The sequence below is a fragment of the Triticum urartu genome, chromosome 5A, assembly GCF_056163025.1.
Source record: "Triticum urartu cultivar PI428250 chromosome 5A, HENAU_Tu73, whole genome shotgun sequence".
Taxonomy (NCBI): domain Eukaryota; kingdom Viridiplantae; phylum Streptophyta; class Magnoliopsida; order Poales; family Poaceae; genus Triticum; species Triticum urartu.
In genome coordinates this window covers 679,594,865-679,622,444 of record NC_141877.1, presented here as the reverse complement: position 1 = coordinate 679,622,444, position 27,580 = coordinate 679,594,865, and the positions used below count along the sequence as shown (strand labels likewise).

At 44.9% G+C, this 27,580-nt stretch overlaps 2 protein-coding genes and 1 long non-coding RNA gene across 3 annotated transcripts; 1 reads left to right on the top strand and 2 right to left on the bottom strand.

Moving 5' to 3' along the window:
- The first annotated feature begins 10,139 nt into the window (after nucleotides 1-10,139).
- Nucleotides 10,140-11,292, top strand: LOC147974084 (uncharacterized). The gene is made up of 5 exons (XM_087525167.1): nucleotides 10,140-10,396; nucleotides 10,466-10,652; nucleotides 10,728-10,847; nucleotides 10,913-10,969; nucleotides 11,242-11,292. The coding sequence occupies exons 1-5, from the start codon at nucleotides 10,140-10,142 to the stop codon at nucleotides 11,290-11,292; spliced, it is 672 nt and encodes a 223-aa protein (XP_087381293.1).
- Nucleotides 11,293-15,654: 4,362 nt separating this feature from the next.
- Nucleotides 15,655-16,368, bottom strand: LOC147974083 (uncharacterized). Its single transcript, XM_087524905.1, has 2 exons — nucleotides 15,928-16,368; nucleotides 15,655-15,717 (listed from the first exon to the last, which is right to left on the bottom strand). The coding sequence occupies exons 1-2, from the start codon at nucleotides 16,366-16,368 to the stop codon at nucleotides 15,655-15,657; spliced, it is 504 nt and encodes a 167-aa protein (XP_087381031.1).
- A 494-nt stretch (nucleotides 16,369-16,862) lies between these two features.
- LOC125555376 (uncharacterized) lies at nucleotides 16,863-23,135 on the bottom strand. Its single transcript, XR_007304681.2, has 2 exons — nucleotides 22,836-23,135; nucleotides 16,863-20,531 (listed from the first exon to the last, which is right to left on the bottom strand). It is a non-coding gene; the product is annotated as an uncharacterized LOC125555376 (long non-coding RNA).
- Between the last annotated feature and the right edge of the window lie 4,445 nt (nucleotides 23,136-27,580).

Below are 27,580 nucleotides of genomic sequence, written 5' to 3'. Positions count from 1 at the left end.
TTGACCCCCTTCTTCAAATTAGATCTTTCGGATGCGGGATGAACTCCTAGCACCAGCTCGTATGAGAGCATTTCAAGAGGAATTGGCGGCATTCTTTCTTGACCACGTGATCGCTGAAGACGGAGAATACTATGTGGATCCTGTGTTCGTATATAATTAGGATATTATATTGTAAGAGATAATTATTGTATATATGTAGCCGGTAGTGTCGGATAGATATACGAGAACTTGTTGTTCGACCAATCTCTCGGAGAAGGAGAGGTGGTCGATATCACTTCTCTCTGTATGCATATATATTCATGACGATCTTCTGTTTCCTTCGTTTGCTTGCTAGCTAGCTAGCGTGTCTAGTCCTTTCTATACGTATATAGTACGTAGCGTCGACCAAGCACGGACATAGGAGAGGACACTTCTCTCTATTAATTATGTAGCTATCACAATATATGAAACATCTAAATTAACCTCCCAAAACCCCCAACCCCCCCCCCTTCCCCATTTAAAAAAAACAAAAACCTCAGCCCCTGAAATGCTGACGCGTGGATGCCACCGGGACCAAAGGTAAAAAAAAACCCAGCCCCTGGAATGCTGACGCGTGGATGCCTATTGGTCCCGGTTGATGCCACCAACCGGAATCAAAGGCCGTCCTGCCTGGTCTCGGCGCACCGGCCACGTGGAGACCCATCTGTCCCGGTTCCTGTTTGACTGGGATTAAAGGGCCAAGGCATTAGTAACGACCCTTTAGTCCCGGTTCAAAAACCGGGACAAAAGGCCCTTACCAACCGGGACAGAAGACCCATTTTCTACTAGTGCACGCTCTCATTGTTGACGTGGAGGAAGCGCTGGCCGAGCTGGTCGACGGCGAGGCGCCCCGCCAGGTGCGGGTACGGTGCCACGGCCTTGAGAAGGCCTTCCTTGAGCGCCTCGTTCGCCGGCGCCGCCGCAGGGTACGCGAGCATGGTGGGGACGAAGACGTCCCTGCCGAAGATGGTCAGCGGGACCTTCTCGCCGACGAGCGGGTGCGGTACCGGCTTCACCATCGTGCTGCTCGTCATCTCCATTGCTTAATGGGATTCCAACACTTTGTAATATTATGCTCGATCGACTAGTGCATGCGCGCGCTATGGTGAACCGATCATAGACGTGCATCTGCATCTTATAGTTATAGATCGATGCACGTTGAGTAGGCCTGAACAGTGAGCATCTAAGAAGTGGAAAACCATTTAACTCATCCGTGTACAGCACTAGGTTACTTTGTCTTTTCTTCTCTGTCTTAATCCTTATCTCTAATATTCCAGCTTGAGTTTTGCACGCTATCAATGATCAAGACCGTACGCAGGAATTTTCACACCTACTACCCACCCACATCTGCTGCTAGCGATCGTACAATGGTAATGATTGGACTGTAAAAGAAGACAAACTTAGCAAGTAAGCTCCTGGTTGATCGGACATACCGTTCTGGAAAGTTATGCATACCTATTGACAGGCCAGTTCTTGCAGGGAAAGACAAGACGAAATGGAACTGCATTTCGACGGTTTTATAGTGCAAGATTCTTGCTTGCAGAGTTAAAAAAATCAATGAAATTTCAGAGAATTTTTTGAAATTTCGCATATTTCAGTGGGTTTTTGAAATATTTTTAAGCGCGAAACTTCGATGCAGATTCAAACTGGTTTCAAAATAAATTTAAATTATGAAAATATTCATTAAAATTAAGTGAAATTTAAAATTTCGAAATCTGAAATAATTTCTGAAATTTCGCATATGTCGGTGAGGTCCGAAATTATTTCGTTCATACTAGATAGTTTCAACAACAATGTCTCACACATATCCGTGGTGAAGAAACACGAGCAGCTGTGTGAAATGCTTCCCAAAACCCTTGTCCGCCCTCTCTCGGTGCAAGATCACAAAAGCGAGAGGTTCCGGAGACCCGCTCTCTTGTGAGTTGGTGAATTAAGGTGCTTGGATGGAGTGGATTACGATGACGGCACAAAAGCGAGAAGAGGGTAAAACCTAGCATGGTTCAATGTCTCTTTGGTAGTCCCCGGTAGGTCATATATATAAGAGAACCAGACATTCTTTTGTCACGATCATGCACATGCCACATGCCGTCACCCTAGAGGCCTAGACCGAGCCCGTCAAGGCAAGGCCAGTGTGAGTGTCGTGATCTCTTTCTCTCCCCATACTAGTCACTTAGTGAAGTGGAGAGACTTCCGTATATAAGGATGTGAAACTCCATCTCTACTAGTGGGGCGGGACTAACAATTGCACCTCCACCTCTTGCCATACATGAACTTTTGAGATTTATTTGGAACTATATATTGGGCCAAGCCCAAGTATTTTTAACAGTTAACTCATGCTCACTTACTCGCGCTATGTTTCACGAGCGAGTGAAGCCTTCGATCCATGCTAAGTTTACATCTTACTTTTGCCACGCATTAAACAATAACATACACATTAATGGAACAACAACTTATCTATTTATTCGGATTGTGCGCCGGTTAAAGATCATATCTTCGTTAGCTCTCCTGCTTCTTAGCCAAGTGGCTTTACAACGAGTAGCAAGGCAATCTTAGCTATCAACACGAAAACTTCACTCATTTTGTTATACCTCCAAATTAAGGGACTAAGAAAGTCTGGAATAGAAGAACCACATATTCCGAAATGCAGTTGCAAAAAGAGTGGAAACATAACAAAGTAAAATAAACCTAACAATCATCTAAAAGGATCATTTACACTTTTTGTCTTATTTTTTCCTCATTTGAAAGGGACATCACATTGTTTTTATGTAAGTGCTTTACGGAAGAATATAAGAAGACATGAATCAGTTTCATTCTAATATCTTTTAAGTTTGCAAATCCCGTACCATTCATAGGAAACATACACATGGATATGCTCTTACTGGATTTTCCACATGGCAAGTTGAAATAATTTTTGTTGTATCAAAAGTATTGTGATAATATTTAAGATCAAACTTGATGAATGATTTCGGATTAAGTAGTTAACAAGACAATACAAATAGATCTCATTGTTGCATGCCTAAGGCTCAAACCCAATAATACACATGCACCCATAGTGAAAAATAACCAGGTAATTCATGTGCAAAATCATTCAAAAACATTGGCTGCATGTTCTCCATTTATAATTCACAACCAAGAGTCAAGTCATGGTCGTATGTAAGTTTCATAGCTTCATATATATTGAGCCTTATCTGGAAAAATAGTTGGAAATTAATAAGTGAAATTAAATTGATGGTCATGGTTGGCTGTCAATTAGTGTCAGTGTTGGCAGACAATTATACAACTAACCATCGAGAAACGAAATTGCTACTTAAATTCATTGCTGGTTAGAATAATAGATCCATTATAGAGTTTACAGAAGCTTTTAGAGATGAAGACTCATCTTAGTATAGTCGTAGGTCCGGCCGGTGACAGTGTTGGGGACTTGGTGACGATCTGGCAAACCACGCCATGCCTGGTAAACACTGCAACATATCAATTTCCTATGTGTGAACTAATTATCCATAACTACCTTAATTAAAGTAGTAGTGACTTAGCTCAAAAACTAAAAAACATTATCCATACCCCACAATAGTTCCATCTACAAATAAACAACCAAACATCCATTGACAACCACAGTGCTGACAAGTATCAAAATGCGCACACCTCATAGCAGATCATATTTATGCTATAAATATATATGATTGAGTGGAATAGTTAAGAGCTCGTGAAAAAGGAATACTGAACATTCCAGTTTTGTATTTGATGAGCAATATGGAATGTGATGAGCAATAACAACAGCATACCTAGAGCTCTCGTTCTTTCTCAGTTTTACATATTGCCCAGACCTATCCAGTATATATGTATTGTACTGCCACCATCAGTTATATATTGGTTACTTCCTAAAAAAATATGTGTTAGTGTTGGTTCACAAATAACCTGTATAGCAAGCTATTTTCATGCATCCAGTATTAGTATTGGTTACCTCTGGCATTGGGAAATCATGTAAAATATGGAATTGAGATCATTCATCGAACTTGTGTGATCTCTCATATATTACAACTGCACAAAGTATTTGTAGACTGTACATTACTACAAAAATACGAAATTAAGTAATATTACAAAAATAGCTAAGCAGGAAAAAGGTTAGTGTGCATGTCGTGAATTCGTTTTTGTGGTAGTTAAACTTGGCATGCAAGCAATTAAAAGTTATTTATTTAACTAATACAAAATTTTAAATATTTAGTAAGTTCTGATTTTGGACATATCTTCTAATTTATTCCCAGGTAACCTTTAGTTTGAAAAAGGAAATAGAACTGCACCTTACAGGTATATATGGTAGATAGTTTTTAAGCCATGTTATGCTATCCAGTTATCCTTCGCATGGCCTAACCTTATATGTTAACCTCCTCTGCCATTCCTCGTCCCCCTCCTTGATTTCCCTTCGGCCATCACAACAGCCAGACCTGGAGGAAAATTTCACAAGGAGAACCTTGTGTAAGCAAGCAACATCAAGGAGGTGAGTTCCTCTAGGTATGAACAATTCAGGATCATTAGCTTATCTTAAGGTATAAAAGTTGTTATATTAGGATAATGTTTGGTTGAGGTATAGTATCGAAAGTATGTTTTATCATTCATTATCTGTATGTTCACCTACAACATTATGCATGCAAATCTGAACACATGATTTTTTGAAGCACATTTTATGGCAATACAAGCATGCATGCTATTATGAACATGGCAGATAACAAACAAATAAACAAACACATTTCAAATCCTGGATACCAGTAAATTTCATTAGTTCCTTTTCTTTGTTCAGTTTGTGGACTTAAAATTTTTTGACCAAACAAAAATACGAGAAACTGTGATATGTCTGGAAGTATAATGGAAGAAAGGTGTCTTGTAAATATGGCAGCAAATTATCATATTGATCATGTACATCAATAAATAAATGCATGCCAACCAGCTTAGCCTATAACTAAATGCATATCAATCGTGTACACCAAATAAGAACACTTATCTTCTTTCTGGTGTTGCTGAGTATTTGCATTTAGTGAGCATCATTGGTAGGCCTCAAGTGTCCCATAGATGTCCAGCATCAGTAGATAAAAACATGCTTAGTCAGATAGATGCTCAAAAAACTGCCCTTCGTGCTGAAAAGGCGGCAATATGCTCCATGAGTTAGTGTCGCAATGGCAATAAATAAAAGCTACGGTCAATCCCTAAAAAGGTGTTCCTTTATGTTCCTAAGCAAGTCCTCTGCATTGGGCAACTATATGCCGCATTATCAAAAGTCACAGATATAGAAGTATTAAAGGTGTTGATCGATGACACGGAGTGCCCAAGCAAAGATAATGCAATGAATATATTATACACATAGATTTTTAATTCTTTTTGTTAGAAGACAACATTCCATATTCTAGATAAGAAACCATATATGTAACTAATTCACAGACTTTGCTGTTGTGTGTGCACCATATAACCTTGTGTATGTTGACCGTATAGCATTGTGTATGTTCACCATATAAGACGCAAGAAGCCGACAAGAAAACTAGCCACACCTAAATAACTGAGGTACAAAACTTAAACTGCAGCTAGCCGCATGCATGTTTCACACTAAACTGATGCTTTTGCTACATAGCTCATTAAAAGTGCATGTAAACCACCTTGTTGCTATGTCAGTCAATACTTAGATGTAAGGGTCTATTGCTAGGTTCAGTTAGACTTAATGCAATTGTATCTTAATTTGATTTCAAGCTTGGAGCTATTTTTGTAAGCAAACCTCCAAATTCTGCATAATAAAGAGTCTGATCAATTAACTAAACTGTCCTAAATACTTAGCAAAGTGGGCCAGTTCGCATCTGTAGGATCATAAATTATAAAAATAGTAAGAAAATAGGATAAAATACTAAAAAAAAATTAAAAAATACATGTCCCCAAGACAAGAAAATGGAAGGTATTACGTAGGTACACTGCATGACCGAGATTGTATCTACCAGGGGAGTATTTGTAGTAGCTTGGGCAATCGTCAGAAGAGTTGACCATGCGCAAGCAATCTGAAAACACTTAGCTCGATCGATCTGTTGTCTCAAATCCATCTCTCTTCCCCTAAAACTAACGTAGTAGCAGTACACGCTCGAGTAGCTAGCCCTAAATTACAGCAAACCGCGGACCTCCGGCCATTAGAGGGGACGGGGGAGGGGGGAGGGTCCGTTTGTCTCACCTTGCCGCGGAAGTGGGTGTGGGGGGAGAGGGCGGGGGTTTGGTTGCGGAAGACGGCGGAGTGGTAGACGATGTAGACCACATGCTGCACCACCGTGACTGCACCTCGTGGTGGTGCTTCTTGCCGGCGATGAAGACGACAGGCTGCACCACCATGGCCCGTGCGTATGCCGTCGGGGAGCCGCCTCAAAACAGAAGGCGAGGAGGAGATCAGGCAAGGGAATCCACAAATGGAAGAAGTAGAGGAGGAAAGGGTTCGGACCAGCGTACCGTAGTTTCTGCCATTGCAGATCGAAGCACCAGCAACGAATCTTGAAATCTCCCCGCGCGTCGGCCCACCTCCCCGCTTCGGATCGACCTTGAAATCGCAGGAAACCAGCAATGTCGCGGATCTGGACCGACCACAACCGGATCCAGCAGCCGCGCATGTGCGATGAAGCTCGTTGTGTGCGTCCCCTCCGCCGCACACGGCTCGCCGAAGACGCATCTGTCGCTGGGCGGAGTCTTGGTGGTTGCGGGAAAGGCGACGTGCGCGGTGATGCGTAGGGGGGAGGTGAGAGGGCGATAGGTGGCGACTGAGTGGAGAGGAGAGGTGAGTGGAGAAGGTAGGAGAGGGCCAGATGCAGCGTTCGCCGGGTGGAGCCGCGCGGGAGCCAACCCGTGGACGCACGCGGCGACGAGGCGGCGGATGGGAAGTGGGGCGAGGGGGGAGTGAGTGGAGGGGAGAGGAGCGAGTGATTGGATAAGGGAGGCGGCGGGGTAGGTGGAGAGGCGGGGAGGTGGGCCGACGCGCGGGGAGGTGGAAAAGCCGGGCGCGCCAGGGGAGGTGGGTCGTCGCTAGGAGGGGGGCTGGGCCATGTAAAGGTTTCGTCCCGAAAGGGCCGGCTTTTTTTTTTCTTTTTTATTTATTTTTCTTTCTTTTCTGATTCATCACTTTATTTCTCTTTTGAAAATCTAACCGAAAAAAACTTTGAATTTCAATATAACTTATTGAAAACACGAATATTTTTTAAAATAGTGAGCAAATATTAAAATAGCAAACAATTTGTTCAAACACGATCATGTTTTAAATTTTGAGAATAAACTTTAAAACAAATAATAATTTTGACAAATTTAGTCAAATTTGGCACATCGAACAGTTTTTGAATCTTTGAAGTTTATTGGAAAATGATAACCATTTAAAAAGAACCCGAACAAATTTGGAAGCCTGAACAGTTCTTTACAAGCACAAACATTTTTTGAATATTGAGAACAAACTTTGAAAATCATAACCTTTTTAAAAAATCCAGAATATTTTCATAAACGTGAACAATTTTTGAAAATATGAACATTGTATTAATTTTGATAACTAATTTCAATAAACAATAATTTTTTGTGAAAATCCAGTATAGTTTTTGAAAAGTCAGAACATTTATTGGTAAATCCAAAAAAATTTATAAAAAGCAAACACATTTTTCAAATCTGAGGAACAAATTCTGAAAATACCTAACTTATTTTAAAAATATATACCAGTTTTCTTTAAAAAGCAATAACACTTTCATAATTTGAATAAAATATTATGAAATATGCAAACATATTCTGGAAATCAAGAACATTTATGTAAAAAGCAAAAAGCTTTTTCAAATGTCATTAGAGGTTTTTTAAAACTTCTGAACATTTTTATAGAAACATGGGGCATGACATTTATTTAAATAACATATATTTCTAATAATATCAAATAGGTTATCTTTTTTGCATACAAATAAGTTGTTTTACAATCATTTTTATATTTATTATATATTACATATAATAATATGATGAAGTAGGGAATATCATTTATATTTCATCATGGTATACTTGTTATTAATGTTGGGATGATTTTTGTTGTAATTATTTTTGTACCTCACAAAATGATATTAAACAAAAACAATGTAATTGTGGATTTGTAATTAAACAAAATTGTATATATATAAACATGGTTCAAAAAAATAAATATTTTTATGCTTGTTACATATATTAAGGGTATCACAACAAAATCATATAAAAAACAAATAAACTTTGTTAATTTTGGGTTGTTTGTTTTAGTTTTTGTTTGTCAATTTTCCATAGCCCATCATTTTATTTAAAATAGTTTAAGCAATTTCAAACGCCTACTAACTTAAATGAACATTATAGTTTGTTGTTTTCCCCGAATTGTTCTATTTGTGAAATGATTTAAGCAGCATATTTTTATAATATAACCAAATGCTTTTCTTATTATCAGATAAAACAGTTGTTTTAGTTTCAGTTACAGTTCTATTATATATTATATATAGTTTTATAATGCCGTGAAAAATATTTAATATATTTCATCATAAATATAAATTGATGGGTTACGACATACGCACTGAGGCAACGATGTCAGATCGCACTGAAACACTGCGAGAAGAGGTGCCTAAAGCTAACCTTACTTTGTATCTATATTATATGTGATAGAATGAATGATCTATTTATATTCTTGTTTGTTCATAATATAGTATACATGGATATGGACTCTGGAGATGCACGGAAAGAATCCATTGAGGGTTCAGATGCAATGTCACTGCAAGGGGCTGAAAACTCACAACATAATCACGTCGATGAGGTTATATCTCATAATAAACCAAAAAAGGATGCTAATTTACATGTTATCCCACAAGGTATTTTTAAATATTATTATCAACAATTTTTGGTGATATTGCCTTTTGTATTCAACAAATTTGGCTTTTATTGTTCACTAAGCTGGCTCACTTTTTTTATGAATTTCATAGACTATGTTTGTACCCCTAGAGATATTACAGTCATCGAAACAATCAAGTCTGCCCCTAAGAATACCCAGTTTGTTGACATTGGAGATGCCTTGTTATCAACTGACAATTTGGAATGCCTTATAAAAAATGACATGTTATTACATGACGGTGTAAGACCAATTGCACAAACTTTGTAATTAATTTATTATATATAATATCATAATTTATATATATAATCTAATGGTTGTTTGCAGGTGGTAAATGCTTACATATATTGCATGCTTGCTCACGAGCATTTACAAGACAGGGCGGGTGAAAAGGTACACATTATTAGCACGTTTGTATCGGGCCAGATAAAAGAAGACGGGGAAAGAAACATAGACCCATCAAAATATCGTCGCATTGTGCATCATGTTAATACTTATCTACAACAAGATATGGTTAGTTTTGTCTCGTAATCCATGCATATAATTATGAATTGTTTTTATTTAGTTCATATGCTTAATGATTTATTAATAACTATATCTAATTGTGACTGTGACTTGTATCTTATTTACACCAGTTATTCATTCCAATTAACATGTCGGGCTACCATTGGTATCTAGCAGTTGCCAACGCCAAAAAACGAGAGATCCAAGTATTGGACTCACTTGGTGAGAATGTCAAACGCAATGACCTTGCTACTACGGTAACTATCTATTTATTTTCTCATCTTAACATTTATTTTGTTTGACTTCATCCCTACCATCTCTCATATATATATATATATACATATATATATATATATATATGCATATATATATATAAGTTACTAGGGCTCGAGAAATGGCTGAAACTTGCAGAGCATAGTCCGGAGTTTATCAGAGGTCATAAGTGGCCTGATCTCAATGTTACAAAATGGACGGTTGTAGAGCAAATTCATGAGGCAATACAAACCGATGGGTAAGCACTTGTGATAATGGTTTGTTTTTAGATTCATTTGTGTGGCACTCTAAAGCATTATTTTATCATATTATAGCGCATCATGTGGATTCTTTATGCTAAACTATATGGAATACTGGTCATCACATGGACTGTCAGACCAGTTCACGCAGGTATTTCAGTTTTATACATTATCTCAAAAAAAATTATCAAAATATTTTCTAAATTGTTTTCATATTTTATTTGTAGGAGGATATGAAACATTTTTGGCAAAAATTATCAATTATTTTGCTCGATTCAGAGCTTAATAAGCTAAGAGGATGTCCCATGTACCATCAACCTGTCAACGAAGAAACTTTAGCTAATTCTGATGTTGAGATCCTGGATAATCCTTCTGACGTGGTCGAAGACAAACGTCCTGCCCCAATCACTATCATTCCCACGGACCAACGTGAAATACTTGCCGGCCTCTGCAACTACATCATGTCGATCAATGATGCTGGGTGTTTGGAGTAAGTATCATGTATCAATATTTAATGTGCGGATGTATATTATTGTTCTTCTTACCGTCCAAATTACAGGAAGGTATGGGTCCGGAGCTCCACACCCGATCCAATGAGTTTAACTCTTAAGAAACTTCAGTGCATACTTAACATGGAGCAGCCCATGGATAATGATTGCTTCAACACCGCCGTGCTTATGCTGGCATGTGACGAGGGAGTATTGTTCACAGACCCTCCTATACACTACATGGATCTACGATTATGTGTAAGTTACCATAACTCTTCATTCTAGGTGCCATTAGTATCAAAATGTTGAAACAATATGTCTTCTTTTACTTAGTCCATGCTGCTAGAGTCAACACGAGGTCAAAAGTTTTGTGAGAAGGAAACTATCCAGACATTGGCAACATTATTTGATAGCTGGCCTGGGATGGAGACCGACATCTCATCTTGCAATAAGGTAAATAAAATATTATGTCCATTTTTATCATGCTTTGTTTTTGTTTCTAATAGCTCCACTTGTAGATTTATCTTCCCTATGCATCTATCGGCCGATACATATTGTACGTCATCGACAAAGAGGCACGTCGTCTATATATTATGGATCCTATTCAATCATCACAATCGTCAGAGGATAAAAACTTGAGGCATTCACTGAAATTAAAAAGTTTTTCAAGGGATTTCAAAGAAGCACTCGAAATAAAGCTGCCTGGGTGGAATTCCGATATATCTAAATGGCATCGTTTATTTCCGGCCGGTGTCCCAGCGAGTATAGACGGGTAATGAATTCATAACAAGATTATTTACTTTTGTTATCATTATATTATTTATATTATTAATTTCATGTTTTTCAGGAATGTGTCTGGCTATTTTGTTTTTCATTTTATGCTCTGGTGGAACGGTAAAGAATTGGTCAAGCCGGTTTGCGTGGTGAGTATTGTGGGTTACATGTTTTAAGACTTTCGGCGTGAAATTTTCATACTAACTAAATTTATTTTTTCTGCAGGATGGGTATGAATTGAGGAAGCATTTTTTATTATACTTGCTAAATCATCGTGGGAATGAAGCTAGAGGAAACTTTCCTGATATTGTGAAAGAATTTCTTAAGCGCATCATCTAGATATTAATATTTTTGTAATAGATGTTAAGTTGTAACATCACTTAGTTTGTTACATTGCAATAATGGACTTCAGTTTGTGTTACATGTTAAAAATGTGATAATGTAAAACAATGTGTAACTCTGGTAAAATATATCAAGAGCCCGTGGCAACGCACGGGCATTCTACTAGTATTCTTAACAGTTAACTCATGCTCACTTACTCGCGCTGTGTTTCACGAGCGAGTGAAGCCTTCGATCCATGCTAAGTTTACATCTTACTTTTGCCACGCATTAAACAATAACATACACATTAATGGAAAACAAGTTATCTATTTATTCGGATTGTGCGCCGGTTAAAGATCATATCTTCGTTAGCTCTCCTGCTTCTTAGCCAAGTGGCTTTACAACGAGTAGCAAGGCAATCTTAGCTATCAACACTAGATTGCATCTGACTCTTCCTCACCCACACACCACCGCTATAGTTACTCACACCATGCTGCTCTCGTTTTCCACATCTCCAAGATAGCATACATTTTTTGCTAGCTGCTCCATGGGGGTTAATTATGAGTTATGAACAAATAACGGATGCATTATGTTAATGTGGTAGTGATTGATACGGTTGATTCTAATAGTGGGCTAGTTGCCAATCAGATGATGATTAGCCCTCACATGTCCTACCCATGCAGCTTTAGAAGGACCAAAATGGCAACCCTAACCTTCACCGCCGATTTCCATCTACCTCTGCCTCCTCATGCATCATTGTGGAAGTTCACATTTTTGCCCTCGTTTTCGAAACCCCGACGATTGTGTGCGGTGTCGCATGGGAGAGCTAACCTCTAGACCATGCCTCTTGCGAACCTGCACCAAGTTGAGGGCGCTAAGTCATTTGGGGAGCACGCTTGGCATGCTCACGAGCTTGCACCATTAAGATTAGAGTTTCCTTGGGTGTAACTCTATGACACCCTAGTGCAACCATGAGAAAAATATCAAGCATCATATGTAATCAACATCTGAAGAAGAGCCGGCAAGGGAGGATCAAAAGTATCAGCTTGTTGTCCATTTCCAATACACTCTCATAGTGATGCTTGATCTTGACACGCTGAAGGTCTTGTTGCTGTCCTCGGACCGGTTGATCTCCATTGCCTCCGTGTGATTGCCCGCATCCAATTGGCTACTTCCTCGATGATGATAGCTTCTGATGACCATGGATCACCGTAGTACCTTTCTAGAAGTAGCATCTATATATTTGTCAAACTTGAGGAGCTACGGTTAGTCATTCCCTTCTACCACAACTAGACTTGTCGTGATTTTACACCTAAACCGGAGTTTGGAAATTATTCTATTTGGTGCTACCTTCTATTAGGACACATAAACCGTATGTAAACTAAAGTACGATACAAAGAGTCAAAAGAATAATTAAAGCAATTAAAATTAATCTAGTCAATGCTCAAGTAATAAGGGCTTATAGACATGAGGTTAGTAGCTATCATCGATTTTCAATGAGATAGCAAATAGGGCAATGCCTAGACAAGGCACGCCATGATGTCTCGTGCACATGTGAATCTTAGAAGGAGGCACAAAAGTAAATTATGTGTACTGGTTTGACATCACACAGAGATCGCCATGTATTGACTAATCTACTATTGTCTCTTAAAAATGACATATTTGGTCGTTAAATTGGTATTCCTGCGAAATAGTAATAACTGAAGATATTTCCAATGGAAGTTGTATTTTCAGAAAGAATATGATAGTCAACAAGAAATATGTGACCAATTAGCGCAATTTCTTGCCGCCTTGGTTTGATTTTTTTCTTTTTGAAGATTGTGCGGGTAGATCCTTCCGCATTTTCACCTACCAAGGCAACTTGTTGGGCCATTTTGCAGCCATGGCGCAAAATCAACAATATGACTTCAGGTAGCACCCATTCTGTAGCGAATTGTCGTGCCACATTTTGGAGAGTTTTATCAACCTATTCGCGACCACCTAGCAGCTACAGTGCCAGCCGACTAGATCAAAGGGTTTCACATATTCATGCTAGCCGAACTGGCGCATTGCACTGCTCCCGTGATCTTCATGTGGTGATGTAGCTGCAGGTATGTTCTTCTGCACGCGCATTCTTTAGGGAGCTCGTTGTGGCCGCCCAATGGACGATGCCAGCCACCGAGACAGCCCTACTCCATCTTCATTCTGTGGCGAAACGACATGCCTTGTCCTGAAAACAAAACAGAATTTACCGAACTCGTCGCGACCGCCTAGCTACTGCGTTGCCAGCCAACGAGATCGGAGGGGTTTCACAGATTCATGCTAGCCGCACTGGCGCATTGCACTGCTACCGTGATCTTCATATGATGATGTAGGTGAGGCGTCAGTAGACCATCGACAGCTTCCTTTTCACCGTGAATAGTGCATCGCTGGGTGGTATGCCAGGACACCATCGACCTTATGGAAGATCAAGGGGATGATATTGCCCCCAAGCTTCATTGTTGTTGGAGACGAGGTACCGGAGTGACATCGGCACCACCCTTATAAGCTTAGGTGCTTCCTTCATATGCCCATTGTTTATGTTGGTGTAGATGATTGGTTGCCGGGATGCCGTCGGGATATCATCGACGTCCACAGGCGTACGGGGTTGCCCCCGATGCCTATGTTGTTGGTTGGTGTACAGACTCGACGTTGGGTTGCCTTAAGCAATGCCGAGAAGTATCTGTTCATTGGCTGCAAAAGACGTTGGGGAAGCGCAACAACTCGAAACACCCAAAGAAACAAAGCGAACCAAGAGAAAGGAAAAGGAAGGTTTGGTTGGGTTTTAAAATGTTAGCTTTCCCGTTATACACCAGCTATAGGTGTGACATCCGAGAAGGCTACCGAAGGACTTGTCATCGGGAATCGTCGAAGTACCATGACGATTAAAATTCAACAACTGCATAACCCTCGGTGTACGTGTATGAAGACGCCGTGTTTCGGGATGCTTCCGAGAGGCAACAGAAATTCATGTTCTAGCCCATCATCGTGCGGAGGGGCCCACAGCGCTCGCCATGCCCCCTGTACATGCCTCATGAACCCAGAGACTTGGGTATGGTAGGTTCAGGGTAGATGGTTTTGGGAGAACAACTTGGTGATTTTTCTTCATGCCTTATTGAGGGGTGGTGAACATCTACCTTCCGCCTTCTTTTCAGTGTGTCTCTTACTGTTTGGGACAACTTGACTGGTTCTTGGACTCTTGTGATTTTTTTATTGCTTCTTGGAGATTCTGGATTCTTTTTTTTGCGGATTGATTGATCGGCCACGGACTTCATGAACTTGCTTGAACTTTTTTCTTGGATTCTACTTGCACTTCTTGAGGATTCTTCTTCCATGACTTCTCGAAGACCCACCTTGAGAACTTGGAAGGCACCTGTTCACCTCTGTGGACTAAGAAAACCCTCTGGCATTTTATCTGGAGCTTTTTGGTGGCGTATCCCAGGGTTGTCATGTGGCTAGGCACCGAACCAACTTGCATTGGTCCAGGTAGCCATGATGAATCTTTTCCAATAGTCTCCCCTGAGATGCGAGCCTCTGCGAACATGAAGCATGATAGGAAACATGAAGGGCGCGGGTCTTGGCGCTCAGAAGTGCCTAAGTAATCGTCTTCGCTACCTCCGAAAGCATACGCCTGATACGTGTCGTGCATTGTGGGTGTAGGAGCCGCTCCACCTGCAACTTGACACATTGTGCCACCTTCCGACAAGTCCTAGGGTAGCCAAAACTTCAATCAACAACATGATGTGGTAGGAGAAAGCCATTTTTTTGTTGGACTAAGTCCACTAAAATTGGGAAGACCAAGAAAAAATATCCACAACATGCAATGAAGAGTGCATCATGGATCCGATAGTCCACTGAAAAGGGTCTCCCCAAGGAAAAAAGGCAACGAAAAAGGCAACATTTTGAGAAAAATATTTTTTAGGAACCTTCCATTAATTGGGGGCATAGGCCGGGCTCCCTGGGAATCAACCAGTTGATATGCACGCCCGTCGTAGACTTGCTCGATGACATATGGTATTTCCCACTTTGGCTCGAACTTCCCCTTCGTCTTGTGCGTGATGATGATGGGTCGACGGAGCACAAGGACCAACTCGCCCTTCCGAAATACCCGTTGCTTGACGATCTTGCCGTAGGCTCTCACCATGTTCTAGTGGTAGAGCTCCAGGTTTTGCAGGGCATGAAGTTGCTCCTCTTCGAGGCCGTCAAGCTCCTGGAAACGAAGTTGTACCTGTTCATATTAGGTGAGTCCTTCCTAGAGAGCCACTCGTAAAGAGGGTAGTTGGACTTCCAGTGGCAGGATGGCTTCACTCCCGTAAATGAGAGAGAATTGGCTAGTCTGTGTCGGGATACGGACTATAATGCGGTACGCCCATAAGGACTCAAAGAGGCGATCGTGCCAGTCTCTCTTGTGCCTTGTCACCGTCTTCTTGAGTATCTTGCTGAGCATCTTGTTAAAGGCTTCGATCGCCCCGTTGGCTTGAGGGTAGTAGCCGGTGGAGTAGTTCCACTTGATCTTGTACTTCTCCATGAACCCGTACATCTTGTTGGATTCGAAGGCCTTGGCATTGTCGGAGGTGATGCGGTATATGATATTTCGCTCTATGAAGTTGATGACGTCGTCGCTCTTCACCTCTCGTAGTGGAACGGCTTCCACCCATTTGGAGAAGTAGCCCGTCGCGGCGTGGATGAAATGATGCCCCCGGGATGATGGAGGGTCGATGAGGCCGATGACGTCGATTCCCCAGGCATGAAATGGCCAAGAGGGAACAGTAGGGTGAAGCGGGACTGGCGGCAGATGTTTGAAGTCGCCATGTACTTGACAGTTGTGGCATGACCAGGCCACCAGCAGGCAGTTCGCCATGACATCGGGCTAGTAGTATCCTGCAAGACGTATGCTATGATACATCTTAGCTCCTCCTTGGTTCCCGCCGCAAACTCCATGGTGCATCTCCTGGAGGATCTTCTTGGCTTCACCTCAATTGACGCACCAAAGAAGGTCCTCTTGTCCATGAGATCGCCCGTATAGGACACCTGCTTCATAAACATAAAAGGGGAGTCATCGTTGTAGTTGGCATCTCATGACGGGGTCGTCGGGAAGTCTTCCATGCTTGAAGTAGTCAAGGAAGGGTTGGAGCCGCTTGTCTTCCTCCACGGCGTTTGTCATGATGGTGTTGACTTCGTACCCCACCGGGATAAGCTCCAAAACAGTTGGGAGGAGCCACCTTTCTTCAACATTTACCTGCATGGTTTTATTATCTGGGAGCACCAATGCTGCCGCTAGTTTTGCCAAGGCATCAGCAGGTGCATTTTTGCTTCGCGGGACATGGAGAACTTCAACATGTTGAAATGTTTCCATGAGGTTTCGGGCTGCAGTGTAGTACGACACCAGTTCAGCCTTGCGAACTTCGTAGATGTCGTTGACTCGACGAACAATGAGCTGGGAGTCACCAAAGGCCCGTAAAGAACAGACATCCAAGGAGAGCTCCATGAGAAGGCCGAAGATGAGTGCCTGATACTCCGCTTCATTATTTGAGCATTCTTCTTTGAGGAGGGAAAATGAGTGATACATCACCCCTCCTTGCAGCATCTTGAACACCGAACATGCGCCTGCCCTTCACCTTCGGGCTCCGTCAGCGTCGGCGTCCGTGCGGGAGGCGCCGTCAAAGTAGAGCTCCCATGGTGCATCGAGGTCAACGGTGAAGACCTTCTCGTCAGGAAGGTTGGTGATGATGTGGTGGCATAGAAGGGTGGAGCGGTACGTCCGTCGATCCGGCGATACTTAGCTGTATCCCTCCGGCTTGTCGATGTCCATGATGAAGATGTCTGGCCTCATCAGCTCAGACAGATGGGTGGCCTTCTCCTCGTCGGTGCCCGGCCTGGTGGTGTCCACCTCGTCGGGGTCGGACTGTGTGTGTCTTGCCTTCGCCTCGTCAGTGCCCGGCAAGATACGGGTAGCTTCATCGGAAGAGAGACATGTCGGTGAACTGGCTTCGCCTCGTCGGAGCTTGGACGATGTTGGGGAAAGGTGTTGATGTAGAAGTCGGAGTAGACTTGAGTGTCGCCGTGTGGCAGCGTTGCTTGAAGATGACGACAATATGAGCATGTCGATGTAGACCTAGGGACGTCGCAGTTACGGGGACGACCTCCGCTTGGTGTAGACGGTTGGCGTTGAATAATGGCAGCTTGCTGGTGTAGTCGGCGTCCTCGCGAGATGAAGAGTTGATGAAGATGGAGACCGATGCACCGTGTCGATGTAGTCGAATGGCGGCATGTCGGTGTAGTCGGCATCCACGCCGGGTGTAAAGCCGATGAAGATGGTGACAACATGTTGATGTAGCGGTCCTCCTCATCGAGCCAGGGGTTGATGTCGATGGCCCTGGTGTAGTTGTGGGTGCTGAACATGGAAGTTGTAGAGGATGGCTCGAGCGCCGCGGTTGCTGAGTGGTGTGACATGTTGATGTCACCCACTCAATGATGTCCATGGAGACACATCTGGTTCTGGCTTTGCGGGCACGCGTCCCAGAATGATGGTGATGATGCTTAATGTTGCTAAATCATCCAGTACCTAAAAATACATATGCCTGTACTATGCAAAATATTGTATAAATCAATGTTTAATTACCTTGGTTTGACTTGAACGACATGTTGGATTAATTGATGCCATACGCGTGAGTATGTAGACATCTCTTGGCTGGTTGAAGACGTCTACATGTGGATGCCGACAGTTCCTACCTCGGCATAACCTTCGTTGGCGCGCGTGGTCGCTGCCTCAGGGCGCATGCGTGTAACGGTTGTCGTTTGCCATCGTTAGGGAGACAACGTGGATTGAAACGGAGTGCATCTCATGCTAGGAGATGGTTGATGAAGACATGAAGAAGACAAAAGGGCAAGCCGTAGTCCACGGCAAGGCCGGATCACTAGCTGGCAGCCCCATCGCGTAATCTTCATATTTGGTGAGGTAGTGTGAGGGCAGAGTTAGCAGCCGGCCATACGCAAGCAAGCTCCGATCGTTCCCGCCACCGTCTCTGTGGAGGTTCCATTGCCCACTTGTCAGATGCACTGTTGAGGTAGATGGTGAGGACACTGGGCTGCATGCCGGCGACCCCTGTGACAACGCCATTGTTGGCCCAAACTACGTACAGAGTAGCTGGCTACTCAGGATCGGACGAAGTCGAGGATGAGATGAACTACATAGGGCAGCGACTGTGTGGTACTAGCCTACTACTACTTGCACTCAAGTATACTACCGAAGCAACAAGCAGAATGGCAAAGCACACTTGCAAGTGCTGCTTACACACACACACACACGCATATGTAGTAGTACTACACTTGAGGCTTGGCTGGATAGAAATGAAACGGCCTTGCTTACAACGATGGGCATCGGCCCTAGATATAGTGTAATGAACCGACTATACTACGCATAGGCTGACGACAAACAAGTGAACTACGTCACTGCTGACCTCTTACTACTTAGCTACTAAGGCACGCCTGCTGCTCTTGCTAGTAAAAAAGATTTTACTTGCTGCCGTGCTGACATGCAGCCATGCATGCATCTAAGACGTAAATGCTGATGCTGCCGTTGCGTGCACCGGAAGACCAAGGTTGACCCAACAGCCATGGAGGTGTACATGGCGCAGGGGTTGTATGCCGGCATGTTGGATATGGCACCTGGCTGCGGGCCAGCAGCTTCGATGTTGTCGTGGCGGTGTAGATGGCACCGGGCCGCACGCCGGCTATACCTTCCACGTCACCGCCGAGGTGGAGTTGGCGCCAAGCTAGTCACCGACAGCCTCACTGCCGTCGACATCGTGGCGCCTGGCACGTCCATGGAGTTGCAGTCGTCGGGGCGTCTTGTGTCGGTGTAGATGGGAGAATGCACATCCGGGTATTTCAGGATGCAATTGTTGGTGCAGATTGAAGGGAGCTTCGCCGGTTCATTCTCCGGTGCGCGTCCTTCGTTGCCATGCAGGGTGCCGTGACCGCCGGCGGGTCACCCGCGACGGTGTGTCCCGGCTACGCCTGTACCCACGACAGGGTTCTCCTTGGCACGGTGCCCGCGGCCACCATCGGCGCGTGTACTCACCGCCTCCTAGTTGTGTGTGTGCATCTCCCAGTAGAGTGCTCTGGGTAGTCGCTCCTCGGCACCACTGATGCGGGTGCATCTCATCTCCTCACTGGAATGAGAGATGAAAAGAGAGAAGTAATAGTGTGATGATTGCCATTGATAAAGAAGGATGCGTGTGGCAGCCATATGAAAGGTTTCGTTGGGCTCGCTGACGAGCGCCGTCGTCGTCTCGGATGCCGGCGTGTCATCCGTGGCCGTCCCGGCTACCGAGCAAGTTGCCCTCCTTGGCAAGGTGTGCACGGTCATCATTGGCGCGTATAGTCGTGACTGCTGTTGGTGCATATAGTTGCGGCCTCTTCGCTCCTTCTGCGTGTTAGACCTTAAAGCAAAGACGAACATAGCTAGATGATGGAAGCATTCAGATGCATCGCATCCACTGGGGCATGTGTTGCCACTGCAGGTCCGTCCATCGAGCCTGGCGTACAGATCGAGCCAGAGGACATGGCCCCTCATCACCGTGCTCCTTTGCTTCTGGACTCACGGGGTTGGCCGTCGCCACTGCGACAGGCACGTCCTCCGTCGCCTTCAGACATGGCTAGAGGCATGTGTGTTGCCCGGCGAGCTGGCCACCGTCGTGGGCGCGTCCTCTCCATCTCCTTGATGTTGCAACACATGTTGCCTCTCTTCGCCAGGGCGCGCACTATGTGTTGTCGCTGCCCCTGAAATAAGAGATAAAAAGGGAGAACAGGCAGTGGGATTGATTATGAGGAAGATGGATGCTTATGTTGATGCAGCGCGTGGGCTCTGCCGGACTTGACGGCGGACATCCGTCATCGTTGCAGAAGCCGTCGCCTGATCCGCAGTTGGCCCGGCTACGGGTTGGACAAGCACACGGTCCTCCTCGGTTTCCTTGACGCTGCCACCCTGCGGGCGCGTCTCCTCCTTTTTGGGTCTCCTCGCTGAAACGAGAGATGAAAAGAGAGATTAAACATAGAGAAGATTGATTATGATGAAAATGAATGCCCGTGTAGTGTGTGGCGAGAAGGCTTCGCCGGGCTCGCCGGCGGACGTCCGTCGTCATCGCGGACGCTGGCGCATCGTCTGCAGCCTACAAGTGCACCGAGGCGCGGCACATGGTCTGTCGACGGGGTGCCCACGGCCTCCGTCGACACGTGTAGTCGCTGCCTCTGTGCGAGCGCTTCCCTCTGAATGCTTTCCCTTTTTCGCGGACCAACAAAGAATGCTTGGCACACATCTATAAGTTACCAAGCCTCTTAATTGTTGATGGCAACTTATCCTTTTTAGCGAGGAACTTGGGTATAGAGTGTGCCCCTGCTCATAGATTTGCCTTATGTAAAGACGTCACCTTCTTGCCCTTTGAGCAATGAATGCCCCCAGACAATAGCAACATCTTATGAACACGAATTTGACCTCCAATTCCAGACGATGACGAGGCAAATTAAAATTGCACCCAACGATTGGCACCCTCTCATATTCCTGAAGAAGACCCGAAGACGAATTTCACGACCATTGTTGCGCAGCAAAGATGGGAGAAGAACCATGTCCCACCGGGCGTGCCAATTTGTTTGACACGAGAAAAATATCTAGGACTCCGCAAAAAGGGAAGGGGAGCGTATTTCTCTCTTGCGCCAGGACAGGGAAAAATAAATATTTGGGCGTGCCAGTGTACCGTAGTACACAATGAAAAAGAGGTACGGGAAACAGGTATTTCATTAATCTCATTGGATAAAAAAAAATTACAAGATCCCACAAAAAAAGGTGTGCTCTGTGGCCTACTAGCACGGCCAGCCTGATTGTGGCGATTGCGATCACCTGGTTCCCGGGGCCTCGGAAGGCTCCTGGTTAATTACTCCCGTGGGTTGCTCCACGGAATACCTCCGATTAAGCCGTGTGGCCGTCTTTGCCGTCTTCGCTTCGCGTTCTCCATGCATGATGTTGATGATGTGTGTGGGCGGCGGCAGAGCCCGTGTCCTCGTCGATACACGTGCCTGCCCTCGCCGCCGTGCCTCGTCGGTCTTGGTGGCGTTGGAGTAGTTAGTGTTGGGGTAGTATGGGTCGCGCTCGGCTTAGACTTCTCGACGACCGGTTACTTCATCGGGGTGTTCAAGGGGTTACACCTTGCGGGAGTAATGGTTTGGAGAGACCGGTGTCTGTGTAAAAACTGACACGCTCTCACATTGGCATGGTCGAGGTGGTTGGCGCCTCGTCTCGGCTAGACGCCAAGTATTTGGCGGTCTGCCAAGGTAAAGGTGCCGCCTCCCGGGGCCGTGGAAGGTGGCGTTGTAGAGGCCGCATCGCCTTGGGCTGGTGCTACACGGAAGAGTGACCTGTACGCCAGCGACGCCACGGTCCTGTACACCAAGTACCTGTTTGCCATGGTGGGCGTGCATCGTTGCAAACTCTTTTTCGGACAAAGATCTATACGCCACGAAGGGAGAAGTGAGTCTCGGGCTACGTCGTCAGTGAACTCCAATTCCGCCACACCGTCTCCTCCAAGAACGTGGTGCAAAACTTGTACGCCTGTAATCTGTTCGTCGTTGACCTATCTGTCGGGGACGTGCGCCTCATGAAGGAGGAGCCAGTCGTGGGCCGCGTCGTTGCAGACACATGTTCCGTCGATAATCCGTACACCATGAAGAGAAAGGCGAGTCTCGGGCTGTGTCTTCTTCTCCGGGAAGCAAAACGCTAGATCTGTTCACCGCGATCGGGACGCCATCGACCTGTACACCGGAGACCTGTACGCCGCGACCTGTCCGCTGCGATGGGTGTGCCTCTCGGAGGAGGGAACGGTTTTGGGCTGCATCGTCGTGAGCTCCGGTTCAGTCTCGCCGTCTCATACGCGAAGCAAGACACCAAACCTGTGCACCGCGATCGGAACGCCGTGGACCTGTGCACTGGTGACATGTTCATTGTGACCTGTGCATCGTGACCTGTTCGCCAGGGACATGTAGACTGCCATGATAGAGCACTGGGGCTAGCGGTTGGGTTGTGTCGTTGGCGAGCTCCGGCAGCTCCTGAGTCATCTCCAGACAAGAACATGACACCTAAAAATGAAAGGCTTGGCATAGACAAACTTCGACGGTGTCGGTGCAGTTTTCCGTTCCGGTGTAGTCATCTCCGGCGGCGGCGACGGGATCACACGGGTGTTGTCTCCGGTGACCGGCACAAACTCTCCGCGTAGCGCATGCATGCTGGATGTGAAGGAGAATGAAGGAAATAGATGTATTAGATCAAAATCTCACCCTTTGGAAACGTGAGCTTGGTGTCCATGTCGCTGGCATCGGTGTTCTTGCCCGGCTGCGTTCGTCCGTCTATGCGATCTGGACGTCTCCCGTTTGCGTGGCTGCCTGCATTGTACCTGAATCTTGGGTGCGTGGATAGATGATGGATGAGATGTGATGGCTGGATGCTAGAGGTGTGCGGGTGAGTACTGGGCGCGTAGATGGATGGATGTGTGTGTTGGTGGATGGATGGATCTCCTGATGGATGTGTGCGTTGGCGAATGGCGGCGGCCTTGCGGCGTCTCTCTCCCCGTGCGTCCGTCCCCCTGGGTGCGAGGCTTCGTTCCGTGTATTTATAGGCATCGAGAGATCGGAAGGATGCGAAGCCTCGGTTGTTCGGCCGCTCCGATTTTGTTGGAAGAGATAGAGATGTCTGCGTGTAAAGGCAACAACATTGATGTTTATCTGTTAGGCTTGTCTAGCGTACGTGGTGAAGCCCCACTTTGGCCAAATTTGATGCTTGCACGCACTAAAAAAATGTGCATGCAATCTTGCCACGCTCGCACATTATTCATGTCTCCATATATATCTTCCAGCATGTGTCCACCGCGTCCCTGGATCGATCAATCATCGCCCATCACGCATGGGCCATGCAAATGCAGTACGTACACACATAGAAAAGTTGGGCTAGCTAATTATATGTTTAATCAATTAACTGGCCATTAGCTCATTAGTACTCGTTTTCTTTTTAATCACATAAAGTGATGTCGATGAACATGGGCACTCCTTGCTCCATAATAAATTGATGGGTTTCTTCTCAACTTATTAGATATTGGTGCAAATTATCATTGACCAACTCTTTTTTTCCTTTTACTTTCATACTATTTGTTGTACAAAATCTTATCGAACACCCGCTTCTGACCGCCTTGGCCACCCAAAACTGCCGACCACCCTCCTGCGCTTTTTTCATCCCATGTGTCGCGCCACATTCATGTCAGCCCAAAGCATGTAGCGGCCAACATTGATGCCACGATTTGACCGAACAGGATGACGGCGCTGACGGACGTGACCTCTCGGGCTTCGCCGATTCAAAGTGAACGTCACTTCCCGAGGAACCAACTCCAGCGGCTGTGCCGCATTGAAGCGGGCTGACCGCCCCTTCACCTGGGCCTCGTCGCGGTTATTTAAGCCGTGCGCCGGCGATGCACAAAGCCACACTCCCCTTCTCCGAGCATTGGCCCCCTCCCCTCCCCCGTCTCCTTGCCCGAGCCCCTCCTCTGCGACGCCAGGTCAGGCGATACCGAAGTCATGGTGCTCCGCCCTGGCAGGCAGAGTAGGAGGAAGCTCTCCCACCGACGGTTCTTAGCGCCGCCGCCCACGCTCTCGGTCCTGTCGGCGTCCACGGTGACCGGCTCCTCTGCAAAGGAGGAGACCATCAACTCCTCCGGTGACGTGAAGGACTAGGCACCGCCGCAGCAGTCCCCGACTTCTCAAGGAGGCCGCTCTGACGGAGGCCGCTCTGACGGACGATGAAGGCTTTCAAGAATTCTAACATGTTTGACGGTAATCATGGACCTGGCTGTTGGAGAACGTAGTAATTTCAAAAAAATTCCTACGCACACGCAAGATCATGGTGATGCATAGAAACGAGAGGGGAGAGTGTTGTCTACGTACCCTCGTAGACCGAAAGCGGAAGCGTTAGCACAACGCGGTTGATGTAGTCGTACGTCTTCACGGCCCGACCGATCAAGCACCGAAACTACGGCACCTCCGAGTTCTAGCACACGTTCAGCTCGATGACGATCCCCGGACTCCGATCCAGCAGAATGTCGGGGAAGAGTTCCGTCTGCATGACGGCGTGGTGACGATCTTGATGTTCTACCGTCACAGCGCTTCGCCTAAGCACCGCCACAATATTATCGAGGATTATGGTGGAAGGGGGCACCGCACACGGCTAAGAGATCAATGATCAATTGTTGTGTCTTTGGGGTGCCCCCTGCACCCGTATATAAAGGAGCAAGGGAGGAGGAGGCCGGCCCTAGGAGGGGGCGCACCAAGTGTGGAGTCCTACTAGGACTCCCTAGTCCTAGTAGGATTCCACCTCCCATATGGAATAGGAAAAGAGGAAGGGAAAAGGAGAAGGAAGGAAGGGGGCGCCCCCCTTCCCTAGTCCAATTCGGACCAGACCAAGGGGAGGGGTGCGGCCACCCTTGAGGCCCTTTTCCTTCTTGCCCGTATGGCCCAATAAGGCCCAATACGTATTCCCGTAACTCTTCGGTACTCCGAAAAATACCCGAATCACTCGGAACCTTTCCGATGTCCGAATATAGTCGTCCAATATATCGATCTTTACGTCTCGACCATTTCGAGACTCCTCGTCATGTCCCCGATCTCATCCCGGACTCTGAACTCCTTCGGTACATCAAAACTCATAAACTCATAATATAACTGTCATCGAAACCTTAAGCGTGCGGACCCTACGGGTTCGAGAACAATGTAGACATGACCGAGACACGTCTCCGGTCGATAACCAATTGCGGAACCTAGATGCTCATATTGGCTCCCACATATTCTACGAAGATCTTTATCGGTCAGACCGCATAACAACATACGTTGTTCCCTTTGTCATCGGTATGTTACTTGCCCGAGATTCGATCGTCGGTATCTCAATACCTAGTTCAATCTCGTTACCGGCAAGTCTCTTTACTCGTTCCGTAATACATCATCCTGCAACTAACTCATTAATTGCAATGCTTGCAAGGCTTAAGTGATGTGCATTACCGAGAGGGCCCAGAGATACCTCTCCGACAATCGGAGTGACAAATCCTAATCTCGAAATACGCCAACCCAACAAGTACCTTCGGAGACACCTGTAGAGCACCTTTATAATCACCCAGTTACGTTGTGACGTTTGGTGGCACACAAAGTGTTCCTCCGGTAAACAGGAGTTGCATAATCTCATAGTCATAGGAACATGTATAAGTTATGAAGAAAACAATAGCAACAAACTAAACGATCAAGTGCTATGCTAACGGAATGGGTCAAGTCAATCACATCATTCTCCTAATGATGTGATCCCGTTAATCAAATGACAACTCATGTCTATGGTTAGGAAACATAACCATCTTTGATAAACGAGCTAGTCAAGTAGAGGCATACTAGTGACACTCTGTTTGTCTATGTATTCACACATGTATTATGTTTCTGGTTAATACAATTCTAGCATGAATAATAAACATTTATCATGATATAAGGAAATAAATAATAACTTTATTATTGCCTCTAGGGCATATTTCCTTCAGTCTCCCACTTGCACTAGAGTCAATAATCTAGTTCACATCGCCATGTGATTTAATACCAATAGTTCACATCACCATGTGATTAACACCCATAGTTCACATCGACATGTGACCAACACCCAAAAGGTTTACTAGAGTCAATAATCTAGTTCACATCGCTATGTGATTAACACCCAAAGAGTACTAAGGTGTGATCATGTTTTGCTTGTGAGAGAAGTTTAGTCAACGGGTCTGCCACATTCAGATCCGTAAGTATTTTGCAAATTTCTATTGTCAACAATGCTCTGCACGGAGCTACTCTAGCTAATTGCTCCCACTTTCAATATGTATCCAGATTTCGATTTAGAGTCATCTGGATCAGTGTCAAAATTTTCATCGACGTAACCCTTTACGACGAACCTTTTTGTCACCTCCATAATCGAGAAACATATCCTTATTCCACTAAGGATAATTTTGACCGTTGTCTAGTGATCTACTCCTAGATCACTATTTTACTCCCTTGCCAAAAACAGTGTAGGGTATACAATAGATTTGGTACACAGCATGGCATACTTTATAGAATATATGGCCAAGGCATAGGGAATGACTTTCATTCTCTTTCTATCTTCTGCCGTTGTCGGGCTTTGAGTCTTACTCAATTTCACACCTTGTAACACAGGCAAGAACTCTTTCTTTGACTGTTCCACTTTGAACTACTTCAAAAACTTGTCAAGGTATGTACTCATTGAAAACTTATCAAGCGTCTTGATCTATCTCTATAGATCTTGATGCTCAATATGTAAACAGCTTCACCGAGGTCTTTCTTTGAAAAACTCCTTTCAAACACTCCTTTATGCTTTGCAGAATAATTCTACATTATTTCCGATCAACAATATGTCATACACATATACTTATCAGAAATGATGTAGTGCTCCCACTCACTTTCTTGTAAATACAGGCTTCACCGCAAGTCTGTATAAAACTATATGCTTTGATCAACTTATCAAAGCTTTTATTCCAACTCCGGGAGGCTTGCACCAGTCCATAAATGGGTCGCTGGAGCTTGCACACTTTGTTAGCTCCCTTTGGATCGACAAAACCTTCCGGTTGCATCATATACAACTCCTCTTTAATAAATCCATTAAGGAATGTAGTTTTGTTTTATCCATTTGCCAGATTTCATAAAATGTGGCAATTGCTAACATGATTCGGACAGACTTAAGCATAGATATGAGTGAGAAACTCTCATCGCAGTCAACACCTTGAACTTATCGAAAACCTTTTTGCGACAATTCTAGCTTTGTAGATAGTAACACTACTATCAGCGTCCGTCTTCCTCTTGAAGATCCATTTAATCTCAATGGCTCGCCGATCAATGGGCAAGTCAATCAAATTCCATACTTTGTTCTCATACATGGATCTCATCTCAGATTTCATGGCCTCAAGCTATTTCGCAGAATCTGGGCTCATCATCGCTTCCTCATAGTT

Bases quoted from the DNA above. Each gene is read 5' to 3' on its own strand.
- LOC147974083 (XM_087524905.1), bottom strand. From the start codon at position 16,368: ATGGCGAACTGCCTGCTGGTGGCCTGGTCATGCCACAACTGTCAAGTA. The intron at 15,718-15,927 runs GTGACAAGGCAC...CTTCGTTTCCAG, and splicing joins GCAAGATACTCAAGAAGACG to GAGCTTGACGGCCTCGAAGA.
- LOC147974084 (XM_087525167.1), top strand. From the start codon at position 10,140: ATGAAACATTTTTGGCAAAAATTATCAATTATTTTGCTCGATTCAGAG. The intron at 10,397-10,465 runs GTAAGTATCATG...TCCAAATTACAG, and splicing joins AATGATGCTGGGTGTTTGGA to GAAGGTATGGGTCCGGAGCT. The intron at 10,970-11,241 runs GCACGTCGTCTA...CATGTTTTTCAG, and splicing joins TGTACGTCATCGACAAAGAG to GAATGTGTCTGGCTATTTTG.